The sequence below is a fragment of the Lynx canadensis genome, chromosome A2, assembly GCF_007474595.2.
Source record: "Lynx canadensis isolate LIC74 chromosome A2, mLynCan4.pri.v2, whole genome shotgun sequence".
Classification (NCBI taxonomy): domain Eukaryota; kingdom Metazoa; phylum Chordata; class Mammalia; order Carnivora; family Felidae; genus Lynx; species Lynx canadensis.
This window is the reverse complement of record NC_044304.2, coordinates 9,022,977-9,037,390: the sequence shown is the minus strand read 5'-3', so window position 1 is coordinate 9,037,390 and position 14,414 is coordinate 9,022,977. Positions and strand designations below refer to the sequence as shown.

The following is a 14,414-nucleotide window of genomic DNA, read 5'->3' as shown; positions in this document are numbered from 1 at the left end:
TGGATCTGCACCCCGTCATTTGTACAAGCTTGTCCTCTGAGCTCCCTAGTGAAGCTCCCGGACTGAGTTGGGGGTGGGGTTCCCCTAGGAAGGGTGACGGTGGAGGAGAGGCCCTTTAGAACCGTGCTGGTTGCTTTGCTGGGTTGATTTTGTTCCTTCCCCGGAAGGTTGGGGCGGGGTAGGGAGGGGAGAAAGGCAGTTCTGCCGCATCCTTTCTTTCTTTCTGTCCTCTACTTAACAGAGTCCGTGTTGCATGTTTCTTTCTGCTTGGCTGCTGGTGCACAGCTCCACCGAGACCTCTTCCGAGGGCTCTCCGAGAACTGGGCTGCTTCTGGGGGCCTGCAGGGGTCCCCGGGCTGGAGGAGAGAAGGGCTGAGTGGCTGACGACGTCTAATTTTTGCTTTTTCGGTGGGGCTGGGCTGGGGGATTTTTCCACGTCTCAAAATTTCTTCTCCCCCCGTTTGAGGAACCTCTTCTTTACATTTTGTCATTTCTTCTGTCGATCTTATCAGAGGAACCAGGACTGAAACGGGACAAAAAAAAAAAAAAAAAAAAAGAGGCGACATTGAAAAGAGCGGGGGGGGGCACCGCTCTTCTTGCCCCCACCTGGCCAGCTGACTGCAGGCCAGTGTCCAAGGTCCCTGGAGGGCCCAGTCCCAGCAGAGCCAAGGACACCGGCACCCCACGAAGAGGTACCTCCCCATTCTGTCGGTACCTCCGATGGGAATCCTGCCGCCCCCAAGAGACCCTGCCCCCAGTGCCAGAGTCCAGCTGGCCTTCCCGTGGGCACGGTGCCCAGCGGGTGGGACCCCCGTGGCTGAAGCTGGCACAGGCACAGACCTGGGATCTGGCCATGTTTCCAATTGTTTAGGTTTTTGTGTGGGTCCTGGAGGGTGGGGAGGATGCCAGGCTGGAGCTTTTGTCCCCAGAGGGGTTTTGGGAGTGGGGTGGGGGGCGGCACAGCTTCTTGCTGAGTTTTCTTTCTGTCTCTTTGGATTAAAAGCAGAAATTCCCGTCTGTACTCCCCAGCCAAGGTCCCACAGGCTGAAAGGCTGGGGAGGGGGCGGGGGATGCCACATGGCTTTAGTCCCTAGCGGGACCAGGCCTGGGGGAGGGGCTCCGTAGCCCACTGTGCCTGATCCTCTATCCTCAGGGCACCTGGTGCTGGGGAAGGACCGCAGTCTCCCTGGGGCAGGAGTGGCTTCCCTAAGGGTGCCAGCAGGGGGAGCCACCTTCCCACAAACGAGCCTTGGTGGCTCCTGCTCACAAAACACACCTGACCCGGAGGCCTGGCCGCCTGGCAATGCCCTCCACCAGAGGCTCTGGCCCCACCTTGTGGCCAAGGGGCAGCGGGGGAGGGCTGGAAGGGGGACGTGTTCTCTCTGGCCTACAGTACCTGGGTAATACCCTTGGGGCCAAAAAGGGGTCCCTGAAAATGTATTTCAGGGCTCCTCTGGGGCTCCGGGCCGCAGACTCAGATCGGCAGGGGCCAAGCCGGGCTAACAGAGCCTGCACTAGGTGGTGACCCATTCCCGCCCTGCTCCAACCACACACAGAAGCCAGATGAAGAGAGGGCGGCTGATCTGCCTGAGGCTACACCGCCCACCCGCGTGGCCCAGCCAGGACTCAAATGCAGGGAACAGTTCAGAGTCGATGCTCCTGACTGCTTCATGTGGCATGCTCCCAGGGAGCCCAGGGCCAAGGCTGCCACATTGGAGTGAGGGCCTGGGGGGGGGGGGGGGGGGGGCCCGATCGGCCAACTCTTCAAAAGAAGCCAAAGGGCCAGACGGATTTTCATGTGAAAGTTGTCAATGTTTAACAACACTTGTTTCAGACACACAGATCATGCCTGCAGGCCGGGCCTGCCCCGCCGGCTCTGGTTGGGGACCGCAGGTTGTCATCTACTGTGAGATAAACACATGGAGTTTTAGTGTCAGCAGGGGCCTGGAAGATCACCGAGAACCTTCTGTGACGACGGAAACATTCCCGGTTTGCTCTATCCGATCTGGTAGCCAGTAGCCACGCAGTGGCTTCTAAGCAACTGAAATGGGGCCAGTGTGGCTGAGGGACTAAAAGTCTTCTCTAGTTAGTTATTTCATTTAAACTTCAACAGCCACACGTGGCCAGTGGCTGCCCGGGTGGATGGTGCAGATGGAAGGCATTGGGAAACATGGGGCTCTGGGGGTGCCCCAATGACTGGGGTGCTACTGGCATTTGCCAGACGGGCAGAGATGCTCACTGCCTGCGACGTGCTGGACGGCACGCACGGAGGAGACCGGCCGTCCTGCGGCGGGGCTCCCAGGGGACCTGCCCGAAGTCCAGCCCCATCCGCTGACTGAAGGCGAAAGGGAGGCTCGTGGGACACGTGGCCATGCGTGGGGGAAACCCAGGCACCAGGCACCCCCTGAGCTGTTGGCGGGGCCTGAGTCGGCAGCTAGCCCCTGGGCTTCCGGTCCCGGCCTGAGAAGGTAGGGGAGCTGTCTGCAGTGAGCCCCTGTCACTGCGGTCTCAGGCCTCGGTGTTCTTTGGAGCCCCCTTCCCAAGGGGAGACCACACCGGAACCCTCACGCCACGGCTGTGCGAGCCTGGTCCTCACCCTCCCTGTGACGGAGGGGGGCGGGGGACAACCGGGACACGGAGGGCCTGCTTGGCCCCTGTCTTTGTCGGACCAGGCCCAGACCCCAGGCTGGTCCCCTTGGGGTCCCCTGAGCTGCACAGCAGGGGGACAACCACCAGTGCTCGGGACGGGGGAGCACCCCTCCCTCAGAGGAAGACGACTCCAGTTCAAGGCCTGGAGTTAGGGACAAAGGTGTTTCCAGGAAAGCTCCCCAGTGCCTCCTCACGGATCCCAGGAAAGGGGGGGGGGGGCATCGGCTGCCAAGCACAAAGTGGTTTTTCCTGCTCACCCTCTCTACTTCCTGAGCCAGGTCCAAAATTGATTAAAACTAAGTAAAAAGCGCTGCCCAGGGAATGACAAAATTGCTAAAATTCTCTTTTCTTCCCTCATTCTATTGTTCTCTCTCCATCTGGTGCTCCAGAGATCAGCTAAAGTCACTGGTTACTGTGGAAACCGCCCCCCACCGTACCCCCTGCGCCCGCTGCAGTCGCCTGCCTGCCCCCAGGCCCAAGGGCTCTCTCAGCGGCTGGGCCCTGCCCGGCTGCCCAGTCTCCCCCACCGGCACCCCCAGACACACCTGCCTGCCGGGGCCCGGGGCCCAGGCCCCTTGCAAAACAAGAGGGAGGAAGACCGTTTCCCAAACTTGCCTCGAACTCTGACTTGGCCCCAAAGTCTAAGCAAAGTGCGCAGAGAAAGTGAAGAAGGGAAAGCACACGGAGGCGGAAACAGGGTGAGTGGGGGAGGCCGGGGCCGTGGTCCCCAAGAGTGAGCAAGTAACAACAGTCGGAGCTATAGGCGGCTGGGGCGGAGGGAGGGAGGGAGGGCGGGCGGGCGAGAGGGCGACGCAGCCCTGCTGCCTGGTGCCGGCCCACAGCCAGGAGGGGAGGCCCGCCTGCTGTCCCTTCCTCTGGCACCCCCTCCCGCCCTCTGCCAGCAGGGCTCTCTCTGCCTCCCTGGCACAGAGCAGCGGAGGGGGCTGGCTCCAGCCCCTGCTCGGAGCCATTGTTTTTCTTCTCAACACCCCCAAGTTCAAGTTCATCTGGGTGTTACATCATGTCTGGTTGCTCCTGGAAACCAGACGGGTCAGACGTGACTCTGGGGAAAGGGGGTGGGAAGCTGGAGGGGGTTGAAGTTCCCCTCCCCTCCCCTCCTTGCCACTAGGGAGCTCTGAAGTTTGAAGTTTGACAAAGTTTTTTGGCTTTTTTTTTTTTTTTTTTTTTTTTTTTTGAGGGAGGGAAAGGAAAAGGGAAAAAAAAAAAAAAAAACAAAACCTCAAACCACACACACAAAACTTCCATCCACCAACTTTCTCTGGACTCAGGCCTCAGAGCAGTAAAGGAGCAGGAGCCGAAAAAGGGGGCCCTGGGGCCCTGGGCTGAGGTGGATTTCCTGGGGCTGAGAAAGCCTCCAAGGCCTTGGGCTCACAGGGTGATGTTTTTGTAAACCGTGAAAAAGAGAAAGATATTTGCACGTTCTTTTCCGAGAAGCCCCGCGCTGTAAAAGCTGCCTCTGCCCGGCTCCTGAGGTGGGTCCTCCCTGCACCCCGGGGCCCTGGGCTCCGCGGGCTATTCCCAGCCTCTTGGGGACAGGCACAGGGAGGAGGGGGCCCACATGCGTGTGTGTGCACAGATGCCTGTACAAAGCCGGATCCAGGAGATTCCAGCAGGAGGGCTGGAGGTTTCCTTGTGAGGACTGGGGACAGACGGGGAGCTGGACTGGAGGCTCCGGCAGCCCAGCCTCCCCTCTAACGGGATTCATGGGGACTCGAGGGAGGGGCCTCCAGGGTGGCAACAGGCCCTGCCCTACCCTGGGTGCCAGAGTCTCTGGGCACGCAGCCCACCAGGACGGCTCTGTCCCTCCTCCACCCCTCGCCCAGCCCACCCAAAGCCAAGGAAGAAAGGAGGGCTGGGGGCCAGGGCTTCCAGCTGGAGCGGGAGGAGAGCAACAGGCAGACGCTGTCCTCTTCCTGACGGGGCCTCGGGCTCCCACCAGGCCTGGCCCAGAGCGCCTCTAGCCTCAGGTCTTTGGCCGCCTTCCCCAGGGCCGGGGCTGTCAGAGCTAATTATCCAATTAGCTGATTAGCCAGAGGACCTGGGGGCTGCCTGGGGAGGCAGGCTCAGCTGGGCGCGCAGAAGCCCGGGCCCTCCAGCCCTGCCCTGGCCCTTCCTCCCGGATTGGCCCCAAGGAACCGGCCTCTTCCCCAGATGCCCCCGCCGCTGCCTGTGCGGCGCCCCCCCCCCTCCCCTGCCCCTTGCCCACATCCACAGCGTGGGTGGGGCCTCCTACCTGAGACTGCTGTGGGATGTTCAGAAAGTTGCCGTCCCGGGGTCCGATGCTGACAAACCGGTTGGCAGAGGAGGCGCCTGTCGTTGCGAATGCTGTGGGGAGCAGGGAAGAGAGGGAGAGACCCCGTGAGGCCTTGGGGCCTGCCCGGGCACTGCCCTTCGGGGCTGCTGAGAGAGGGAGAGACTGGATTAGACCATGCTGCCAGGGCTTAGGCTGGCAGTGGGAAGGACAGGCCGGAGGGGTCCCATCATCCTCTCACTGACCAGGAGCACACTCCGTCCCCCACCCCTAGCACCCCGCCTCAGCCAGGCGTCCTCTTTCCTGGCCCAGGGTGAGGGAGGGGCCCTGGAGGCTTCAGCCGACCCTGTTCTGTTCCCTAGCCAGGCACCGAGCAGGACTGAGGACAGCCTTCACGGACGCAAGGCACCCTTGCTTTCCCACTGACCGTCCCGGGTCCGGAAAGAGAGAGCCTGGGAGGGCGGGAGGGTGGGAGCTCTGGCGGGCCGGCCCCACCCTGCTCAGGGAAGGGCGGCTCAGCCAGGCCACCTCTCCAACCAGGTCAGCTAGGTGGGTGCTGCACCGCTCAACCCCACCGGGCAGTCCCAAGGATGGGGCCGATGGCTCAGGGAATTTGAAGGGGCCCAACAGCGGGCTGCGCGGGGTGGGACAGGGTCAGAGAGAGGAGCCGGCTGCCAGCTCGGGCCCGAAGGTGGCAAGGCTCAGGCCCAGCAGGCGCTCTCGTCCTCTGATGGATGAGCCAGGTCCTGTGGTTCCCAGGGCCTGAGGTGGGCCAAGGCACCAGAGGAGGAGGACGCTGGAGGGCCTGGCAGAACCCTCGGGCTTCGGTGCCCAGGGGTGGTTGTTCTGGAGCCTGAGGGGGCGAATGGGCAGCCAAACGGCCCCGAGCTCTTCTCAGGTTTTCTGGCTGGAGCCCCATGGGAGGGAATGGGTCCTGCACCCCCGGTAGAGAAGATGTCCCCAGAAGGGACAAGGAGTGTCACAGGCTGCCGGGGATTTCCCCCCCCCCCCCGCCCCCACACACCCTCCCCACCAGACACACTCCAGGGACTGCGTGCTCACCAGATTCTGTCCAGGGTGCCCCCCCCACCGCCACCCTGCAGCCGGGCGCCTCCTCCCCCCACCCTGCCCACCTCCAATGACCATGACCATGACTTCGTGTCTTATGGCGGATGCAGATGGGAAGATGGCATGAAGAGGATGGAAAGGGGAAAAGAACTCAAACCATGAGAAAGAAGGCAACAGAGAGCGCGAGACGGAGAAAAGTGAGATGGGCCGCCCCTCCCACTGCTGACCAGGAAGTCCTGCCAGCCCCCAGGGCGCCCAAAGTGCTGCCCACCCCGCTGCCCGAAGACGGCACGCTGCCCACCCTCCACCTCTCCTGTCCTTCACGCGTCGGGTCTACCTGGGGCCTCTCAACTCAGATTTTCTTTTCCCTTTGACAAAATTTGTCATTGGTTAAAAGAGAGAGACAGAGAGAGAGAGATGAAGGAAGCCAAGGCCCAGAGCCCGCCCTTGTCCTTGGAACATTCAACCTGGGGAAGGGACAGGGATGGGAAGGGGGGAGGAAAAAAAGGAGGAACAACGAGAAACCAAATGTGAGATTGAAGGGGAGGAGGTCAGGGGCTGGCCTGCTGTACCGTCAGAGGCCCACGGGCCCCCCGAATGGAGGTGAGGGCGCAAGGCCAAAAGGGGATGGTGGTGGCGTCGCCTTGTGGTCACATTTAATTTTTTTTTTTTTTTTTTTTTTTTTTGTGTAGCGGGGCACAACGAAACAACAAAAATCAAAAAACAAAAAAAAAACGAAAAATGAAAAAAAAACAGCAATCAGGCATGAAGATGGCATGGCTGCGCCTCCCACCCCCCTCCCACCCTGGCCAGCACCCCTGGCCTGCGTGCCCCACTGTGCTCCCCCTCCCGCCCCCGGGAGGGGCCTGGGCCGGGGGGAGGGGGGGGCGCCCCGGCTGGGAGCCGCGGGTGGGCAGGGGGGGGCTTGTGGGGTGCTGGCTGGTGCAACTGAGGCCCAGGAGGCCGTGACTGGGGGGCTCAGCTCTGCTCTTGTCCGGGTGGGAGGCTCCATGGCGCTCTGGGTTGGGGTGCTTTGGCGGTGGGCGGGGCAGGGGTTTTTCTTTTTGCAGTGGAGACTGTTTGGATGGGCCAGGGATGCTGGGCGTTGTGGTTTCGGTTTCATCGTCCACTTACAAGGTGATGGAGGAGTCAAGGCGGCGCCGTCTGGGGCAGTGCTGGTGGATTTGGAATCAGGCATAGGAAGGGGCACAGGTCTGGCCACTGGAGGCGGCGGCGGTAGCAAAAATGACCCCGGGACTTTGCCCTGGCCGCTACCGTTGGGCTGCGAACAACATAAATAGAGTGACGCATGAAGGCACATCACACACAGACACACGCTCCCCTGCGCGGCCACGCCAGCTCGCTCCTGAGAGCGGGCGCTCCCGGTAGAAGATGCAGGATGGGGTCCTCTCCTCCGGGGCACAGGGTGGGTGAGGGTGTGAGGCTTCTATTTGGTCTCTCAGGTGTTTCTCTCTTTTTTTTTTTTTTTTTTTTTGTGGTCCTCTTTTGAAGTTGAGGGAGGGACGAAAGGGGGCGTCCGACGAGTGGTCTGTTATTTCTCAGGGAACATGTTTTAGGTACTAAAACATGTCACCTAGCCATATAAGCAGCTGCGCCTAGAACTCTCACGCTCTTGAAGACCTTCTCCCTCAGCAGGTAAGATGCGCCAGCTCGCCCCCACCCCACACACACTGTCCCCGGAAAACACACGCATGCCTCCCTCTGTGGGCCCCCGGGGTGGGGCCGGCTGACCCAGCCAAGAACTACAGGCCCTCCAGCGTCCATCCCACATCGCGGCCTGGGGAGATGCTGGGCGCTGGGGGGCTCGCCCTTGGCTCCGGCAGCCTGAGGATCCCGGGGTGCCGGCCTCTTCTCTACAGAACGGCCCGAGAGGAAAATCCATCGCTGCTCCGGTTCCCACGAGGCTCTTTGAGAGGACTTCCGTGTCCAGTGCCCTCGGAAGCCTGGGCTGCCCGGTCACCAGGTCCACTCCTTGTCTTTCTTCCCTCTCTGGCGCCTCAGATTCAAGTTTCCTCCCCAGACCCGGACGTGGCCTTGGGTGCGTCAGCCTCTGGGATTCAGGGGGCGAAGGCACCACAGGGAGGGGCGGAGCACAGCTTCCCTGGAGAGGCCTCCCTGGAGCTCCGGACACGCATCTCCCACCGCTCCGGGCGGCGCTCTCAACCACCACCTACTGCCTGGGCTGGGCCAGACCTCTGGGTCCTGAACGGGCCCCTGTCCCGAGGGGCGATGTTCTGCCACCCAGCCACCCAGGTTGTGAGACCTTGGGAGCTTCCTGCGCTCCTTCTTCTGCTGGTGGGCGGACCCTGTGGAGTCCACTCCCTTGATGTCTCCAGCCAGCCCAACTACTATCCTCCCTGGTTTCACCCGGACTAGGGCAATGAGACTCCCAAGGGGTCTCCCCTATGCCAACGGTGTACTCGTCAGCCCAGGGTCTCGGCCTAGCTCTGTACGAGGCACTTGACTCACGTTCCGTCCAATCCTCAGACCCAGTAAGGCAGCACTTTTTGCTTGGGGCAGGGACGGTGCGGTGGATTCTGCCCCGGCAGGGGACACTGGCAATGTCTGGAGACATTCTGGGTAGCAAAACTTGGGGAGGGGGGTGCTGCTGGCATCTGGGGGCCGGGGCTGCTCCTACACACCCTGCAGCCCACGAGATGGCCCCCAGGATAAAGGCGCAACGATCCAATCGTTAATAGTGTCACGGGTGGGAATCCCTGATGCAAGGGGAGCTCCATTCTCCCCCCTTTCACAACTGGGGAAACTGAGGCTCTGTGCAGCTAAGCGGTTTCTCCAAAGTCACCCAGCTGTAACTGGTGAGGCCTGAAACTCACAACCGTGTCTGTCTGATTCTAGGGATCCTATAGATTCTTTCCGGCAGGCTCATCCCAACCCTCTTCTCCAAATCCAAAGGTTCTCAGGCTTCTCCCCTTCCTTTCCACAGCTCTGACCGCGTGTAACACAAAATACAAGCTCCCCAGTTGGGCATTCAAGGCCCATGTGGTGGAGCCCAAACGGGGGGTCTCCACCATTCATGCCCCTACACTCCCTTCCCGCCAAGTACGTCCCACTGCCGACCACCTGGGGTTTCCGGAACACAGCCTGAGCAGGAGTTGCACACGCGCTCCCTGCAGAATGTCCTGTCTACAACACCCCTTCCCACGCCCTTCAAGGCCTGCCCAGAAAACACCGTCCCCGACGTGGGGCCAGCCAGATACCCTAAGCCACCATCCATCTCTCTCTGCCTCTGTTTTCTTTTTTTTTTTTTTTAATTTTTTTAAATGTTTATTTATTTTTGAGACAGAGAGAGACAGAGCATGAACGGGGGAGGGGCAGAGAGAGAGGGAGACACAGAATCCGAAGCAGGCTCCAGGCTCTGAGCCATCAGCCCGGAGCCCGACGCGGGGCTCGAACTCACGGACCGCGAGATCGTGACCTGAGCTGAAGTCGGACGCTTAACCGACTGAGCCACCCAGGTGCCCCTGCCCCCTGTTTTCGAAGATGCTCTTGACCTCCACCGGAGCCTTCGAAGTAGGCTGCCTCCCAGGCTCCCCAACAAGCCTGCGGACTACCACCTCTGCGTGGCCCATGCGGCACCTGTCAAGTCCCACTGACTGAGTTGAATCCACTCGTCCATCCGGCCGCACTTTAAACCGTCGAGCCCCATGGCTGACTCGTGCAGGCCATGCCCTTCTGAACTCTGGCTGTTCTACCCACTACCCTTCACCTCTGATGACCGACACCAAGGTCTAACACCATCCCTCCATATGGTTCCCTTGACTTCATCTTTCCTGCGCGCTCAGAGGCCCCTGACCAAAGCAAGCCGGGGCTGCTGGTCCCTGTTTGTGTCCTGGGCTGGAGACCCTTTGTGCCAGGTGTCATTTCAGAAACAGGCAAAAGCACAGGCCAGAGGGCAGGGGTCTCCAGCCCTACAGGGGTGAGGCTGAAATGCACACGGCATCTGCCTTTCCCCATTTCTACAGCCTATCTTGTGCCTATCCTCCATCGGGGCAGGAAACAGACAATCCCAACAGATCACAGCCTCACTCCTTCAGGCCAGGCCATCCTGAGCTTGGGCCCCCAAGGAGCTGGGACACGTGGCCTTCCGGGCAGCCCTTGCTCCCATAGGGTGGCCCGTGCCTCCTCCTAGTCCTCAGACCCTGTCTCCCCTCAGGAGGATCTAAATCGTTAATCGCACTTGACAAAGCCAATCCCAGCCCCATACGGCCGGACGTTGAAAACCGCTGATGTACGACATTTAGTTTCTGGAAGCTACTTCCAACCAGGCTAGGATGTCTCAGCTCTGATTGGGGTACAAGTCGAGGTTTTAAAATCGCAAGGTCTTGTGATTTTGTGGTGCCTGAAAACCTCAGGAGTTAAAAGCTAGAAGGAACCTGGAGGCTGGGATAGCTCTTCATTCTCCTCTGACAGGTGAAGACGCAGGCCTGGCTGCTCTGGGCGCTGCTGGATGAGGCCGAGCTACGAGCAGTCTTCCCGCCTCCCAGACTCACGCCATCCCATCAGGCCCTGTGACCTCTCCATCGCGTTCGTTTCGTCGTCTCTTCTCTGCCAGAAAATACAGCGAACCAGGCATCCTCCTTCTGCCCTTTGCGTCTCCTCCGAGCGGTGTCGCCACTTGGCCTTGGCCGTCGGTGACTTGGCGCCTCTCAATTAGGGGCTCGCGCTGTGGTCCGAGGATGAACACAGGGGTGCCCGGAACCCTTCTGCAAACTGTTAACATTTCTGGGCGCGTGTATTTTTCTGCAAAGATGGTCTGTAACTCCAGAGTCTCAAAGAGGTGAGGAACTTACTCCTTCAGGCTTTAGATCAGTGAGTCTCAAAGCGGGGTCGCCCGACCAGAAGCAGCATCCCTGGGGAACTTGGGAGAAGTGCGGATTCTCGGCCCCACCCTAGACCTGCTGAATCAGGATCAGGCGAGGCCCAGGCAGCTGTGTGTTAGTGGGCCCTAGAGGTGAGTCTCTTGCATGCTAACACAGCACTATTGCTCTGGAGGTAGCCACGGAACAAGTGCAGCCTGCTACTGCCACTCCCTGTCACCAGGTCAGCTGCGGAGTCTGGGGCCTCTGGCTCTGTCCTCCTCCATAGCCTGGTGGCGTCTCTAGCCTCCTCTCAGAAGCTGAGCCCCATGGAGCAGGCTCACTGGAGACAACCCTCCTCCCTACCGCCCCCCCCCCAACCCCGGCTCTTGGCACAACGGGCCACAGGAGGAAACCCAGAGAGACTCCCCAGCCGGGCTAGCCTCTCTGTTTAACCAGGGTGACTGTTGGCCCTCCTGTCTGCAGTGTTTTATCCACGGAGCAAGCATCTGCCTTGAGAGGAAAACTTCTGGACCCAGTGAGCGCTTAATCTTGGATGGTCAAGTCAAGGGAGAGGCTCAGGACCCAGCCAGGATGGGGATGCTTAAAGATGACTGACCCATATTCTCGAAGGTCCTGTGGGTTTAGGTTTGGCTCTCTGGGCTAAAATGGTCCTTCAGGTCAGTCTCATTTTGATTCCAAACCCCGGCTGCCTCTGTGGGCGAGAAGGCAGGCAAGGTGGAGCTTCTGGCCTCTCTGATCCATAATCCAGACCCCAGGCCTCTTGGACGCTGGGACACGGGCTGGCGGCTCCCGCAGACTCGGCTGACATCTCTGAAGGAGGTGTCGTAGCTGTCGGGGGTCATGGCCACCTCTCCCTCCATGCCCCTGAAAGTGGACGGAGCTTGTCCAGAGACGTGGGTGAGGCTCCGAATGCGCTAAGGAGCTACAGAGCCAGCAAGAGAAGACCTCACAGGGAAAAGGGGAAAAGGGAACAAGGAAAGCAGAAGGAGGGAGAACAGGAGACGGAAGAGGACTGGCTTCCGTTCTGGACAGCGAGAGCGAGGAGGCCGAGCTGTAGCCCTGCCCCAAATCAATACACCAGCACTTAGAAAATGCCCACTCTGCACAGGGCGCCCCGAGGCAGTACTGGGCTGAGTCGCCAAGAGCCGCCCACGGCTCTCCCCGGGCTGCCTCTGGCACGGGCTTCCGAACGCCTTTCCCCACCACGGCCCTTTGAGCATCCCCCCCACCCCACCCCACCCCACCTGACCTCTCACAGCAGGTTTCCAGCCTGGACCAGCGGCAGGGAGAGGAACTGGGCCTTCTCACAGCGCAGTGTGCTGCTGGGGCTCTAGAACCTTCGCAGAGGTCTAGAGACCACCCGTGTCCCAACCCAGAGTGGTCTCCCAGGGACTAAGGCAGAACCACTGTCCCACTGAAGGGTCACCTGTGGCCCAGCACTGTCTGGAATAAGCCCTTTGCTGAGTGGCCTTTGTTTCTGCTGGTCAGCGACTGGGCCCTGGGGCTTGCCGACGGACAAGGGCAGTGGGGCGGCAGAGCTCCATGGGGGAACCAGTGTCTCTTCTAGGCTGAGGAGCGCAAGGGCTTTGCTCCAGAACAGCGACTGGCCTGGGAAACTCTTGTTAAGAGTTCTGCCAACAGGAGACTCCGAACAGCTCCCGTGGCAGGGGGCCTTTCCTCTACTCAGGCCTTCTCACCAGGAAACAATGATGCCCCTGGGGCCCACTGAAGTCTGGAGACATCCTGGTCATCGGGGCTGGGAGGGGGTGATGCTGCTGGCATTGAGTGGGTAGGGGCCACAGAGGACACAGCTCCACAGAACAGAGAACGAACAGCCCCAAATGCTAACAGTGCCAAGGCCGGGAAACGTTTGGTCTAGAACCTACCAAATCCCTGTAGCCCTGAGGTTTTGAGAGGGGTGTTAGGAGGCAAGGAGCCCAGGTCGGGTCGGATAGATCGCGGATACACTCCTACCGGGGGAACAGAGACCAAGGGCGGGGCAAGGAGCCCGAGCAAGGTGGGCCCGGCCACTGCCCCGCCCTTCTCTAGACCGTGAGACAGACAGACCCCGGCATCATACACAGACCCCTACCCCCAGATCCAGGAGATCGAGGCGTCTGGCGTTACTGGCTGTCTGCTGTTCCAGCCCCAGGAGGGCTCCTGGCTTCTGGACCCTCTCCCTGTGAGCCCCGAGACAGACGGACAGATGCAGAGATGAGCTGTGGCGGGGCTCCTGGGGCCCTCGGGACTCACCTGTCCGGTAGCCTGGCCCGAGCCGTCCGAGCACACAAACTGCACAAACTCCTTCAGCGAGTCCTGCCCGTGGTGGTGGTGGTAGCGGATGGTCGGGTGCGTGAAATACGGGCTCGACTGCTGAATGATGGACGTGGAGGGGAAGTGCAGCGCTGATGCCGTGGCCCGAGGGCTCCCTGCGTGTACATGAGCGGGAAGAAAAGGGCATCAGGGCCTAGGAGGCGGGTGGGGGGCCACGATGGGCGGCAGTGGGGGGCGGGGGCCGCTGGTCAGACAGAGAGCACTGAGGAGCCAGAGGCAAGGGGAGAATGGGGTAGGAGCAGGGCCAGGACCAGGGTGAGGAGAGTGAGAGACTTAAGGCAGCGCCTACTAACTCAGCAACCGGGGTGAGGAACGTTTTTCTCAACGTTCTCCGTCTTCTTTATTTACGTAATCTCTGCACCCAACGTGGGGCTTGAACCCATGACCCCAGGATCGAGAGTCGCAGCTCTACTGACTGAGCCAGCCAGGTGCCCCGAGGTAAGTAACGTTTCCTTTTTAACTGGAGAGAGAGCGTGCCTGCTTTTGCAAGCACGACTGAGGGAGGTGCAGAGGGAGAGAGAGAATCCTAAGCAGGCCCCAGGCTCAGCGCACAGCCCGACGCGGGGCTCGATCCCACGACCCTGGGATCACGACCTGAGCGGGAATCACGAGTCGGGAGGCTCAACCGACCGGGCCACCCAGGCGCCCGTGAGGTAACTAACATTTCAATGCAATATTTTTAAAAAGCCAAGTTGGCAAACTAGGGCTAGTCAGCCAGCTGCCTGTCTTCGTAAATATTGATTCGAACCAGGGCTGGAGTTAGAGCGACAGGAACAAAGCAGGACCGTGCAAGTACAAGGCCAGCCCCGTCTTTTGTTGAAAACGTTGATATCTGTTCGTCGCGTGTTTTTCGCACTGGTTCTAATTTTTAAAAATATGACACTACGTTATCATGTGTCTCGACGGCTAGGGTTTTGGCTCCTCGTGACGTCCTGCATCCTGGTGAATGCCTCACTGGCTTCACCCCGGCCCAGGGCCCAGGTGGGAGCCTGGATGAGGGACAGAGGAGGCCAACAGCTCCTGGTCTCTGGGTAGAGACGGGGCCCCTTGCCTGTGTAGGATGAGCCCTGGACACGCATAACACCCTCCCCCCCACCCCCGCTCCTGCATACAAATGACCGTGCATCTGGCCGAGGCGCCCAGGCCACGTTCTGGAGCGCTCAGCCCCACCGTCCTCGCACACGCGTCCTCCCTACATACAACTCCCACCCCAGCGCAGGCCCCGGCTC

The 14,414-nt window shown here is 60.5% G+C and overlaps 1 protein-coding gene across 6 annotated transcripts in view; it reads right to left on the bottom strand.

Moving 5' to 3' along the window:
- Nucleotides 1-440: 440 nt before the first annotated feature.
- NFIX (nuclear factor I X) overlaps nt 441-14,414 on the bottom strand; it is a 95,080-nt gene continuing 81,106 nt past the window's right edge. For 4 of the 6 annotated variants that reach the window (XM_030301683.1, XM_030301687.1, XM_032591338.1 and 1 more), the window contains 4 exons: nt 13,105-13,280; nt 7,124-7,271; nt 4,904-4,995; nt 441-523 (listed from right to left, as the gene is read on the bottom strand). In XM_030301683.1, the coding sequence (XP_030157543.1) occupies nt 509-523; nt 4,904-4,995; nt 7,124-7,271; nt 13,105-13,280 (431 nt within the window). In that variant the 3' untranslated portion in view covers nt 441-508. The remainder of the gene's footprint in view (nt 524-4,903; nt 4,996-7,123; nt 7,272-13,104; nt 13,281-14,414) is intronic. The other 2 variants (XM_030301688.1, XM_030301690.1) reach the window with 1 other exon arrangement.